The following is a 14,751-nucleotide window of genomic DNA, read 5'->3' as shown; positions in this document are numbered from 1 at the left end:
TATATATATATATATATATATATACACACACACACAGTAATACCTTGAGATACGAACACCCCAACATACAATTTTTTTATTTATGACGAAAAATTTAATATAATTTACGCCTTGAAATACGAAGATAATTTTAAGATATGAATAGCCATCGGGAGGTGGCGCAGCAGTCGCTTGGCTACCTGCGTCCACCCAAACATTCAGCCTCCATTATGTATCAATCATTCTTTGTGCATGTATGTGTCTGTGCTCCTCGGCAGTGTGTATTTTTTTCTTAAGTTTTGTGAACTCAAGACATGGGTCCCAAAAATAAAAGTTTGGTGAGAAACACACAAAATAGCTTGTATTCACATACTGATTACACTTAAATATTCAATAATAAACGAATGAGTACAAATGGTGTTCTGCCCACAAGCAACTCTTCCTCTTTGCAATGCAAAAAGCCAGAAGTCTAGATGTCATGGTTACCAAAATATCACAGGTTGAATGAGGTGGTATCATCCTTGCATCCGATTGGGTTCAGTGGCCTTGGCTAGAGCGATAGAAAACAGGCCTCTTGTATCCTCTCTCTCTCTCTCTCTCTCTCTCTCTCTCTCTCTCTCTCTCTCTCTCTCTCTCTCTCTCTCTCTCTCTCTCTCTCTCTCTCTCTCTCTCTCTCTCTCTCTCTCTCTCTCTCTCTCTCTCTCTCTCTCGCCCCCTGTCGCCTGTCCTGATACCACTCTCATTCAAAAGTTGTCTCCCCACAACATGGTGAGATACCCGAGGTATAGAAGTAAGGCACGCTGGAGAGGTGGCAAAATCAGACACCGTGAAATCACTGTCGCTCCCACCATCCATCATTGGTGACACAGTGACATAGAGTATATGTTTACTCCTGATGAGTGTTGCCAGCTCACAAGCAAAGAAAATGGGAAGAAAATAGCCTAAATATAGCCGTAAAAAGCCTAAACGTCTATCGACGTGCTCTGAGTCTTGCGTGATGAACATCTATCGACGTGTCCCGAGTTTTGCAGGTTAAGTTGTTATTTTGGGCAATATAGTACATTTATATCATGTATACAATAAACATTAAATCTATATTAGGTTGGTATTTAAAGCATGTTAATTGTTTGGGGGGATAATTTGTATCACAATAAAGAATTAAAAGAATTAATTCTGTTTCCATTGATTTCTATGGGAAAATTTGATTTGATATATGATTTTTTCATATCCAACGACCATCACAGAATGAATTAAATCCGTATGTCGAGGTACCACTGTATATATATATATATATATATATATATATATATATATATATATATATATATATATATATATATATAATTTGAGATACTAATTAAGAACTTTAATTTCAGTTTGGAAATCGCTTGGCTTCACTTGTGACTGAGCTGTTGATTCGTGCCCTCACAATGGACATGAACAGCTTAGAAGCCCTAAAACTGAAACAAACTGAAGGATCTCAGAAAGAAGAGCAAGTGCAATTGGAGCGACAGATGGCGGATGGATTCATGGATCTGGCCACAGTTTTCACCCATCACAAAAGTGTGGCAAGGGAGTGTGTCCTCACTGCATTTAGCCTTCACCCAACCACTGAACGCCTGGTTTTACTCAGCAGTTTTGCTGGCAGCTCTCCGTCATCTGATATTTCCCATGTTCTTGAACAACCACACTCATTTTCAAAACACTCGACACCACATCCAATCTCTCCTCTGCCACAATCCTCCTTTTCTACTAATCAGTCCTCTCCTACTTTCATTCCAGCACCTTCATCACTTGTCCCACATTCATCTGATATGTCTCAACCACCTAGCTTGTATCAACCAGGATCTCCTCCCCAATTTTCCTCATCTCCAAGTATTCCACACTTATCCCCCTCTCATGCTCCCCCAGCTTCTCATCCAGTACCATCCTCCCCACTCACTACTGTTCCCACATCTTATAGCATATCCTCTCCTGCCCCACATTTTCCATCTGCCACTTTGCGTCCTGAAGCCTCCAGTGATGGTACAGAAATGGAACTGTCTACCACGTGCCTGCAGTCCACTTCAACTTCTGACATACAAACAGGCTCCTTCAACACATCAGAGGGCACTGGTGTTGTACAAACTACACAGTCCACCACTTGCCTTCAATCATCTTCAAGTGATTTTCATACAACACCATGCTCTCAAGATGACTCACAAATTCCTGATTTGTCCACATTGGAAAACTCTGCAGTCAGTGACCCAGTCCACAATAGTCTTAATTACGTTGGTGTTCAAAATAGTGTTAATGTTGATAACATGGAAGTGACTAGTTCCAGTGAAGTACAAGTGAGTCAAAATGATTTACAAACTGATGAGCTTAACATTAAAGGCCTTGTGTCTCCAGTGAGTGATCAGAGAGGTCTATCATGTGAAGACCATTGTCGAACAGACATCATGATAGACACAGGACAACCTTACCCAAATATGTCATCTGTTGTTGATTCTGAAGAGTCACAGATGATCATTGAAAATAGTGCTCAAAATAAGATGGAAGATCTCTCATTGTCACAAACCAAAGATATAAGTACTAATGATAAGGAATTGGATAGTATATCCCATGGAGAATCCAGAATGAAAGATGATGTAGATTCTATGGATAAGTTCTACAAAAGTACAGAAAACTTTATCGAACAGTTAAGTCAAGAGCCGCCCAGTAAATCTAAATTGACAAATCTTTCTCCAGGGCATCAGAATTATGATGTGTTGACCCAACCTAACCAAGTCCTTGATGCAGAACAGTTAGGTATTACTAAAGAACTCTGTGATGACCTAGCAGTTGTGCTCAGCAGTCCACGGTGGCAAGTGTTATCATGGGTGTTGGACTGGGGTGAGCTCTCAAAAATTTGTGGGCAGTACATCAAGGATGCTGACAGTGCTAAGAACATGACCAAGGAACTGAAGTATCTCAATATTGATTATAGTCAGTTTCAAAACATGCCATCTGCAGAAATTACAGAGTTCACTGGCATTGAAAAGGGATATGAACACTTTATTGAGCATGAATCTGAAAATGAAGTCTCAGATGATGAGAGCAGTGCACATCCTAAGGGAGGTCACATCTCTCCAATTGTCGAGTTGGCCAACACTGATACAGCAAAGATAACAAAAAGAGGAAGAGGACGACCAAAGAAAATATCACAAATTAGTAGACCTTATGACTCAGACTCAGATCTTGATGCTGTTGAACAGTTGAAGGGATCTTCCTGTTACATGATTTCAATGTCTGAATCAGAAGAGTCTGATATAGACAATAAAAATAAGACATACTTACACATTGACTCTGAGCGAAGCGGGGTCATAGAAGGCAAGAGAGTAACAGCTGTGAGCAATCAAGACCGAAGTAAGCGTATCAGGATTGATGCTGAGACGGGCAAACTACGAAAAGATAGGAGCTTACTGAATAGCTTGCGACTCTTTAGACACCAAAAATATGGAGGTGATCTTATATATGACTCTGAATTTGAAGGGTTACAGCGCTCTGCTGAAAATTTTGCACCTCCTCTCAGTTCGTTGAATCTTAATCCACGTGTTGTTTTAACAGAAAGGGATAAATCAGCTGTAGATCAGCAGCTTCAGAGGTCAATGACAACAGCTATGGCAGGGAAAAGAGTTGCTTCTGGGAAAGCAACTCAGTCTAGTCAGTCACGTGAATCTTGGAGATATGCAGGATCCTTTGTGGCACCCAATCCCACCAGTGCTGCTCGTCCAACCACTTCAGTCCCTCTCCCGCGCTCACCTTCAGTCCAATGTTATGTTCGTCACAAAGATGGCAAAGTGCGCTTTGCTTCCTTCAATAGATCCATTCTAGCTGGCAGTCGTCCCCCTAACCCAGGTCAAAATAACTATTTGAAGCTGCTGAAAAGACCAACATCAGGTTATGATGATTCCTATGCAAAATTTTTGCTGCAGCAAAACCCCAGTCTCAAAGGTAAAGGGCCAGAAGATGCAACCAGAAAGAGTATGACACTTGATGCCAGCCTAGATTATCTTAAAAAACAAGGTACAACAGTCACTTATAGAAGAAAAACAGGATCTGCCTTAGCTTTAGCAAATGCTCAGAAGACTGTCTTAAACAGAATAATGTCCCCAGAAAATGCTATATCAGCCATAAGTAGTCGAACTGCAATTGCAATGCCTGTCAGTAACAATCCTCCGAACTTACCTCCATCAGACAAGACAAGTCCTGCTAACCTTAGTCGGGTCTTACCCAAAGGTACTACGGTTGTGAGAAAACCCAAATCAGATGGAGCTGGACCCAGCGGCCTCAGCAATAACAGTGGATCAGGTAGCAGTTCTGGTACCCGAACTGTGGTCTCCAGACCAGCAAGTTTTCCGACTGTAGTTGCTCGTCCCAACACAACAGTCTCATCAGTCGTTCGTTCAGGAAGCTCCATCATGGCTGTCAGAACAAATGCATCAACTATCCGAACAACTTATTCCCGTAGTGTGGTGGTTACTGGCAGCCTGGGAACACAAGAGGCAGCTACTAACAGGAGTACATCACCTCCATTAACTGACAGTTCTCCGTCTACACCAGGAGGTGTCCCTTCTGGGTCAGGATCCTCTTCCTCTTCAACGCCGACCCCTTTAGTCTCAGCCACGGTGGTAGGTAGTGTCCTCACAACTGTTCCAAGCAGTTCCCCCATGGGGACACAAAGTGGAAATACTGGCAAGCAGCAGCAACAGCAACAGCAACTACTGCAGCAATCCTGGGATGTTGTTCAAAATGAAGGTGTGTGTTTAAGTGGTGTTGAGAGCAATACCACCATCACCCAAATGAGCAGCACCACCAGAGGAGCCACCACTTGTACCACCACCGTGGCTAGCCCTCCGGGGGACACCAGGGCAGCTAGTATGTTAGAGACTTTACTCAGAGACAGACCAGTTCCTCCCAGCCCTCTCCATACCCAGTCCACCACAGCTATCACCACCATTACTGCTGCTCTACCTAGTACCATAACATCCATAGTAGGTAGCAGTAGTGTTCCTATGGCAGTTACTGGGGAGAGCCAGGTAACAAATGCTGTGGTGGGTGCCTTGAGCAGTACTGGCAACAATACTGGCAATGTAGTCATTGCAAGTGGATCAAATGCCAACAGTGGTGTGATCATGGCGAGTGGTGTTGTTGGAGCTCCCACAGGAGGAGGTGTTGTAGTCGCCAGCAGTGGAATTGTCAGCAGTAGTGGTGTTGGAGTAAACAGTAGTGTTGGTGAGGGTGGCTCTGGAGCAGTGCAGCAGGTGCTTTTACCTGGCCAAATTGTTCAAGTTCACACTAGTGATGGTACAACAGGTATCGGAATTGTGCAATCTTCCTCATTAGATTTAAGATTACCAGCTGGAACAAGAGTGATAAAACCTGGTGGCGGAACAATACGAACCACAGCTGCACAGCAACAACAAGTGACTGGAGTCATAAACCAAACTGGTAGTCGCCAGGTCAATGTGTTGCACAATGTAAAAATTCTACAGAATGTGCAAAACAGACAGATAGTCCGCACTGTGGTTGTACCACATCCTGTTGCCCTCCAGGGTCTAAATACTCCATCAGGTCAGTTGAAGCCTCAAGTAGTTTCTCTAAGCCAAGGAACCTGCACATCTGTGTCAACAGCAGGAGAGGGTGGAGTGATACAGCCCCAAGTTCCTTCTACTACAGTGAGGGCTAAAATTCCACCTACCACTATTGTCCAGAAAGTATTAAGCCGTAGTGGACTGGTCATCCGCACTGTTAGGCCTCAGACCTCATCTACTCAAGCATCAGGAGATGCGGCTCCTTTTGAAGAAGGATTGGGGGCAAAATTACAACAGCAGCAACAAGGTACTGATGGAGAGAAAACCACAGGGGCCACTGCCACCACTAATGTGACTGTGGCTCGTCTGCCCCAAGATGAGGGTCTTGGTGAACGTCTTAGTCACTACCTGAAGACTGCCCTTGCAAGCTCTACAAGTACCCAGAGTGTTGGAACTCAGACCTTGACAACAGCTGTGAAGCCCTCAGCAGGTCAGTTAGTGAATCAAGTTGCCATGAACCATTTACGAAGTGGGGGCAATGCAGCTCTCTCTCTATCAGGAGGCATCCCTGGAATGAGTGGTCCTCCCAATACCATTTCAACAAGTCCAACACCTCCACAACAAGCAAATATACCTTCTCTTCCTTTGACTCCAACTAATGCAGTCAGTTCTGAAACGTTGGAGCAGATAAGGGAATTTGAATCTGTCTTTGAAAAAGTATCAAATAAATCGGGAAAAGAGGGAGCTGATGGAGAAGCAAGTGTGGACAGCTACACAAGTACTCCTATGTCCTCTGAGGAGTCAATGATTGCTGCACAGCTTTTGAGTATGGCTAATGATAATCCTGCAGTCACAACATCTTCAAGTTATGTATATTCTGTTCCCACAACTGTCTATGATGCAAGTGGAACACGATTAACTGAAGGAACATACATAACCATTCCTAGTACTACTCAAGCAGGTACTCTCATTTTAGTCAATCACAGTGGTTCTGGCACAGGATTAGTCACTGTTGCCAGTGGTGTACAGAACCAGCAGCAGCCTCCTCCTGCAGCTTCACCAGCTTTATCTTCTACCTCGTCTCATTCATCTATTGCATCGTCACCATCGTCTACTTCCAGTAAGACTAAAAAACCACCACCAAAGTCAAAAACTGTCCCTCCAGCTACTCCGCCTGTAGTGGCCAAGCCCAAAACTCCACCACCTCCAAAAGCTCCAGCTCCTAAACCAACTGTGGCCAAACCTCAATTGGAAGAAAGTGATGAAACCAAAGCTCGTATTCAGGCTATCCTGGAGCAGTACAAGCAAGATTTGGCCAATACTCCACAGCCTCAACCAGCCCCTAGAAACAGAAAAAACTGCCCACCTCCAAAAAATGAAGGAAAAACATCCACCAAAAAAAAGAGTCCAGTTAAGAAGGTTGAAGGGGGTGCAGGGAATAGTCCAGCAGTCTCAGAAGGCTCCATAGTTGGGTGCCCCTCCCCAAGTCCTTCACCAGGTCCTGCTAATGATAACTCAGTTGGTCCCTCAAGTAGTGCTACTGGTGGCCAGCCAGTTCAGTTCTCCTCTCAAGTTGTGTCTAGTCAAGGTAGCACTACTCCTGGAAACCACAGTGTTCCTGATGAGAAGATAAAGGCTGAAGGTAGCCCTGAAGTTGTTGTTTCAGCTCCACAAATACTCCAGGGAGTAATGGTGTCAAATGTAAAGGTTGAAGGAAGTAATTTATCAAGTAACTCAACAAACCTTGCACAAGGCATTGCAGGAGGTAGATTTGTCCAGCTTATTCGACATTGTGGAAAAGTAACAACAATCACAACTCGTCAACCTATAAATAAAGCAAAATCTGCCAATCAAGGAGGCCCTCCTCCTAATGTCACAATACAGGGACGAATCAGTATGAATGATCTCATGGAAAGTCATATTGCATCTCTGTTAACTGGAGGAGGTTCAGCTCTGACACAGACTCCATCTGTTGTCAGTAAGATTGTTCAGCAGCAGCAGCTGGCTAGTCACCAAGGAGTTCAACAAGTAGTGGTGCAAACATCAGGAGGACAGCAAGTATTACAACAGGTAGCAGTTCAACAGCTTCCCACTTCACCAGTCAAACAACAACAGCAAAAACCTCAACAGAAAAGCAGTGTAATTCAACAACTCTGCATTGCGAGTAAGGAAGAACTGTCGGGTGCAAGTTCACAGACTTCTCAAATACCAGTCAGTATGGCATCCTTGCCAAATACTCTTCCCAATAATATGGTCACTATTGCAAACACCAGTGTTCTAAGTGCACCAGCTGTTTCTAAAATATCCACAAATTCAAGTCCATCACCACCTACAAACACATCAGGCATCCCTTCACCATCACTGTCCACAGCAAATAGTACTAGCATTGTTACCACAAGTGGCCCTATTAAACTTCCTTCCCTCTCTTCCATCCCAAACTCTCCACTCACTCCACAAGTAAATGCTGTAACATCACCTCCAACTCCACAACCTGTATCAGCCTCTCCCCATACTCCCTCTCCTGCAACAGAACCATCTCCTACCCCGTCATCTTTTCAAATGGGAGAAGAGAGCAATAGTAGTGAACAGAGTGTTGGTGAGGGACTTGCTGGACCACTGCCTCCATTTCTAACCTTAAAATCATTCATTATGAGAAGTCCACAGCAGCCTTCACCACAAACTCAGCAAACACAAACACAAAAAATTCAGCCAGAACAAAAAATATCAGATAAGTGCTTCACTTCAGGAACAGGAATACAGCAAGTTGCTAACAGTTCAGGAGCTGCTCAAGAAACAGCTACAGCATCTCCTTCAGTAGCACACAACAAAACTCCCCAAAGAGGAAATCAGTCACATGTCCAGTTGCAAATTTCACAACCTCCCAGAAAACCAACCACAGTAATTCGGTCTGGAGGAGGGAATCCTGGAAGAAGGTTAATTGTCGGAGCTGTGGATGCAAATGGAAGAACAGTAGCACCTGGCACAGCAGGTTCACTTGTCAGTGGCACAGGAGAAGCAGGAATTACCACATCATCCATGTCTAGCTCCAGTCATGAGGGATTGCAAGCCAATGCACAGTCTCGCATACGCCTGGCAACAAGACCCCAAGACATGCGGAGTAATTCAATTGACTCCTTAAAGAGTGATCTTAGTAAGTAACTTTTTTATGTAAAAATACTTGTCCGATAAGTATCTTTCTTTTTCTTACTCTCCAGCTTAACATGTTTTCTATAAAATGTGAAATATCTTCATAGAATATTAAAGAAAAGAGCTGCATGCATAGATTGTGTACTTTAAGAAATCTGTAACTTTGAAAAACACATGCACCTCTGAATGTGTTAATTGGGGAAATTGTAATGTTGTAAACAGGCTACAGACCTTTTTGAACATTGTATACCTCATTATATCTCAAGAACATGTAAGATGGTGGATGTAATTTTATTTTTGAAAATATAACCTATTTAAGTATGTTTTCTAATTGGTATGTATTCTTCTGCAGGTGTTGAAGAGGTTCAGATTCCACCAAGTCCAGCAACATTAACAAAACAGATTCAGAGTGCATACATGACTGAAGCAGCACTGTCTCCCTCAGTCTCACAGTCACAGCACTCAGGATCCTCCTACTCTTCCCCAAGCACAACACATGACTTACCATTCACTGAACCTCCTGCTACCTCAGATGATTCTTCAGGTGGTGGTTTGACACAGCCTGGCCACTCCTCAGCACCACCTGCTCCTGGCCTCTCTGTGACAGGGATCTCTCCTGAAGGTGACACTCAAATGGGAGCATTGACCTCACCATCTGGAGATGTATACCTTCATCAGTCTGGTACTGGATTAGGGCTGGAGAGCTTGGAAGCAGGGACACTGCCCCTAGTTTCTGGTATGGAAGTTAGGACACATTCTCCAGCCTTGAGTGATTTGGTGTCCTCAGGACCTCTCCTTACATGGTCACCTAGATCTGCAGATTCCATGATGGCACAGTCTCCTTCTTTAAATGATGCCCTCACAGCAAACATTCCTCTTGATGTTAATCACAGTGAAGATTCTCTTTGTGACTCGTCCACTGGTTTCCCTGGACTCTTCTCAATTGAAGGAGATGGTGTCAGTGTGTCTTCAAGCACAAGTGAAGACACTGGAAACAACACAGTTAGTGTTTCAAACAATCAGCAACACACTTTACAACCAGATCTAGAGTCACAGGAACAAATAGAGGTGACAATAGATCTGCATCCCCGAGAAAGTGAACAAGACCACACCATCACCTCTACAAGGTCACCAACTCAATTAGAACTGCCTGTGGCCACCCTTCGTGGAATAACTACCCATAACATACCATCATCAGGAAGCATCATTATAAACCATGGGTCACAGGAGACACCTTGGAGATTTGACAACACCATTGTTTCACAGGCTAAAAGTGTCATTAATCAGCCATCAGAACCAACTAATGGGCATCATAATGATAAGCAGTCTGCAGATCGAGAGGAAACTGCAGGTCCATCAAACAATGTTCAAGGTAAACAGAATGATGGAGTTCAAGCATCATACCAAAAAGGCAAACAGAAAAGAGGAAACAACACAGAATTGAATGAACAAGAAGTTGAGGATGTCAGAATTGTGGCTGAAGTTGTTGCAATGAAGGGAATGGAAAAAACAAGGAAACAAAGCAAATCTGATGGAAAGATCGATGGTGAAGTGAAGAAATCTCAAGAAGGGAACAGTAGAAAACGTAGTCAGTATTCGGCTTGCCCCCCTGACAAAAGAAAACTAAGTGTAATAAATGAAAATGAAGTAAAGACAGAAGAAATACCAACCAAGAATGGACATGAAGATGATCCTGCACATTCTAATATTAAAATTGGAAACAGCAGTGTTGGTAGAAACAAGCGTAGAAGCTCTCAACGTGCTATAGCAGCTTCTAGTAATGCAGTTTCTCCAACTTCATTGAATCGAACTCGTACAAAGTCTTTGAAAAGTGAAGCCAATATTAAACAAGAGCATGGATCTGGATTATTAGGTATTGACATCAAAGATGAAAAACTTATAAAACTAGAAAAGATCATAAAGGAACACAGTGATGGTGGAATCGGAAGAACTAGGGGGGCAAAGAAGCGCACAGAAACAGACAGCATTGGGGAAATGAAGGAGGAAGAGAGTCAAGGGGAGCAAAAGATAGGTGGAGAAATTAAGCAAAGTGAGGATACCACTGACATGAAGTTTAGTGAAGGGGAGTGTGGTGAGGAGATGAGGCGTGGTGGCAGAGGTGCACGGGCTGCTAAACGAGGTGATGGCTATGTTTTGATGGAAGAGGAAGTGCAAAACCATTTGGATGAGGATTCTGCAGTACCACGGGGGAACCGTGGCCGCCACATCAGTGGCACCTCGGATACCAGCAGCAATTATAGTGTTGAGTGTGCCGTCGCTCCAGCAGCTCTTGACACCCCTAGCATCAGTGGGGGACGGAGACGGCGGCGGCACAGCAGAGAGAGCAGTGCCAGCAGCAGGGATGGCAGTCCACTCACAATACACTCTCATGAATTTCCCCCTAGTGGTGTTAATACTAGACGCTCATCCTCACGGGACCATGCCAAGAAAAAGAAATGCTCATGTTGTGTGGGAGGGGAACAAAGGAAAAGCACCTCTGGCAGTGGAAGGAGAGTGTCCACTAGAGCTGCCAGAGGCTCCAGCAGTGGTTCTTTGCAGTGAACAAAACAATTTGTGTTTCTTGCAGTGTAGGACTTTGCTAGAATCCTCATGTATGTGTATGTAAAAGTTCCATCTTTAGTGACTGTACAAGAAATACTGGTGATTGAGGAGAGATTCATCCATACTAGCAATAGGACTGCAGTAGATAATAAGCAGCTATATCCCATTCTGTGATTCATTTATGTAGAGGACACTTAATGGCTCACCTGTGGTATTTTTGAGCTAAATATCTTCTCCCAAGACAAAAGGATGTGGCTTCTGTAGTTTTGATGATATTGTTGATCTTTATGAATGATAGTGCTTTGAAACAACAGTCTTCATCTCTTTCCACAGAATAAGCATTAAGTGTTAAAAGTTTAACGTTCCTTTTCATATTTCAAAATATTTTTATACTCTGAAAAACTTGCTCACTTGTGTGAGCTCTTGCAGCACAATTTTTTTTAATGGGATATTAGTGCCATACATTTCCAATTTAAATTGAGTAGACTGCAGACCACTGATTTAAAAAAAAAAATCTCTGTGGTCAATGGCTTGGCTTGATGCACATCTTTGTATCATGTCAGACCAGTAAGGTCACAATGATCATTTGTACCTGAGTGCTTTTAAACTGGTGTTAGTCCAAGTCTTTTAGACAAATCCAAGTGTGATGCAGTGTTTCCCTCCTGTCTGTCAGTGAATTGACTTCCACTACTTTACAATTCTGAATCAAAGAACTTATCTCTTTTCTCAAGAATATATATTGCTTTTATTTCACAATTCACGACTATATATAGCTTTGTATATATATATATATATATATATATATATATATATATATATATATATATATATATATATATATATATATATGTATATATCACAGCTTGAAAGTTTTTAATTTAAAATTTCCTATTAGTCTTTTTTATATTTTCATTACCTTTCCTACATAATTTAATTTCCGTATAATTTACCCATATGGAAATTATAGTTTCCAAATCAGGATTTATTCCTCTCAAGAGTTCGCGGCTCATCCAATTTGGCACCTTGTTGGGTCACACAGATTGATACGCTTTTGGTGGACGTTGTCTGGTTCTTAACGCCTGTCTTGCGCAAACTGTAAATACTTTCTCATTAGTGATTTTGCTATATCTAAATTTATATCATAATTTTTTGAGACCCTCCTTAGTGGGTTATGTTATGATTTGTAAAGATAGAGAAGTGGTGTTCTTTAACTCTTAAAATCAATAGGGTAGTATTACTTCCTTGATGGATCAAAAGCTATGTTGAGAAAAAGTGATGTGGCTCCTCAGTGATAGTCCTTTACTCAGTAACTGATGGCCAGTGGAGGAGGAACCAGTGTGCTGTCCATACCAGTACTCTCATAGAATTATTAGTATTTCTACCAAAGGGAATATGTCGCATATATAAGTAAAATCTATAGTAAAGCTATATGTTCTCTTTGTGATACATTCCCAGTCTGCAGTACTTTTCTTTTCTTTTTTCTTTTCATGCATAGGAAGTTCATGAAGTGTGGATCCATTAGATGTGTTCATTATGGATGTGGGTCTGTTACAACATGGGAACTATAAGAATGTTCATGCTGTGTATCCTTATCTTGTAGCTCTCATAGGATTGATATGCCAGACTTAAGACTAATGTGTCTGCCAACACTAAAGTTCTAAGAATCAGTAGGAACAGAGCAGTCATATCAGCACAGAGCATCATAGTCCAGCATCTTGTCTTGTTCTGGCTGAATGGAGCTGTAAAAATGAAGACAAAATGAGTTGTGATCCAATAACCATACTATAACCACAGAAACATGGAACTGAAGTGTACCAGGAAATTATGTAAGAGACAGACCCACTCCTATATACATAAAGTAGCTTATCACTGTAGTGTTTGTATTCCCAAGTTTGGGAAAATATGCTTGACCATCATTATCTTTGATGGTGATGGTATTTAATTGTCCTTGCTCTAAGAGAAGTAGCAATGTTAATGCAGAATATTTGCTTTCTTACTTTCTAGGGAGATCTCTGATTTACATGCCTAAAACCATTTCATTACCAGGAAAGGCACTTGAAATTCACTATTCATGACAATTCTGAGTTGAATAGGGCAAGTAGTTTGAATTGTATTTCATATTGAAAACATTTCTTTTTAACATTGGCAACAATGCAACATGAGTATTGAATGTTTTATATGTTTGTAATTAACAACAGGAATTGCCAAGTATTTTACATTTTGCAGCTGAAGAGTCATGTACAATCACTTTTTTTTTCTTTTTTACTCAGAATGCTGTTAATTATTCCTTTGTAATTAGCTTGAGGGCATCCACATCTTAAGACTACAGTGACTATAGAAATATAAACTATTTTACTTAGATGTATATAAAAGTGTGAAGGTTTCATAATCAGCCCTTGTACTGTTAGCATGTAAAATTGGCTTAGAAACTGACTTGAGTACTTGTTTTTTTGCTTGTAGAAGGCTAACTCTTGCGTGTGTTAATTTTAATATATCAAGTGATGCTTACCAGTTATGTAATGATTGTGTTTATAAGAGTTTTTTTTTTTATTATTTATACTGTAAATAGCTTGCCAAAGCTCTCCACATGTACACTATTCTCCTGTTCCAGCTAGGAGGAACCTACTCTAGGCTTTCTCCATTCCTAGTTAAGTGTAAGTTTTCTTGATAAAATGTTAATACCACTCTGTTTGTAAATGGTATTGTGTACAAAATGTTCATTCTTTTTGTATTTGTGTAATGTATGTACAAAACGCATAAATCCTTTCATTTTTGCAGTAAGACTAAGTTTTATTTTCCTCTTATGTAATGTAACACATGCAGGCATACATAGGTCATCAAACATCTATTCTCATCTAGAGCAAGTTCACCACTCACTTTCCAGCCACGTATGTACACGTACAGTGGCACTACATCAGTCACCAACTAACTCCAGCTATCTTATTCCAACCCACTGAGAGAGTACCGTACTCTTTCAAGTGTTGACGGCCCTGCACCTAACTGTATCTATTACTACCTTGCTTACTCCTGTATTTCTCCCATGGGCTCTTGACTCCTTGCCTTGCCTTTCCCCAACTATCTCTGTCAGTGATGTATGCTCCCTGTACCCAAGGGAGTTAAAATTAAAACACTGTTTCCTCCAGTGTCTCTAATTTCCCTTTGGTTGACGGGAAAGTTGTCATGATGAAATCATGAGCATGTGATGTTCGGTGAATTTATCATGTATTGTATCTGAGATTAGTTACACTACATGAAGTGAAAATAGGTTTTGAACTCCCATTACGTGACTGTTCATGTAAGCTAGGAGAAAAATGTCAACTGAATGTGCCAGTCCCCTAAATGTGACGGAAGGCAAGTCAAAATTTCATGAGACTAATCATTAAACTTCTATCCTATTGAAAGATGCAAACCGTGAGGAATAGATCGGGATCGAGACCCCACCTCCTACGGTCTAATATACTAATACACTGCATATCTAAAACGGCCATAATTTGTCCACCATGTCCCC

At 41.7% G+C, this 14,751-nt stretch overlaps 1 protein-coding gene across 2 annotated transcripts in view; it reads left to right on the top strand.

Annotated features, from left to right (window-relative positions):
• The window catches only part of LOC123499077 (mucin-17-like), a 35,434-nt gene extending 21,410 nt beyond the window's left edge, over window positions 1-14,024 (top strand). For both annotated transcript variants that reach the window (XM_045246680.1, XM_045246679.1), the window contains exons 8-9: window positions 1,356-8,685; window positions 9,034-14,024. In XM_045246680.1, coding sequence (XP_045102615.1) covers window positions 1,356-8,685; window positions 9,034-11,243 — 9,540 coding nt within the window. In that variant the 3' untranslated portion in view covers window positions 11,244-14,024. The remainder of the gene's footprint in view (window positions 1-1,355; window positions 8,686-9,033) is intronic.
• Window positions 14,025-14,751: the final 727 nt, after the last annotated feature.

This window comes from Portunus trituberculatus, chromosome 49, assembly GCF_017591435.1.
Source record: "Portunus trituberculatus isolate SZX2019 chromosome 49, ASM1759143v1, whole genome shotgun sequence".
Taxonomy (NCBI): Eukaryota; Metazoa; Arthropoda; class Malacostraca; order Decapoda; family Portunidae; genus Portunus; species Portunus trituberculatus.
Note: the sequence above shows the minus strand (reverse complement) of the source record. Positions and strands in the feature narration are given on the sequence as shown.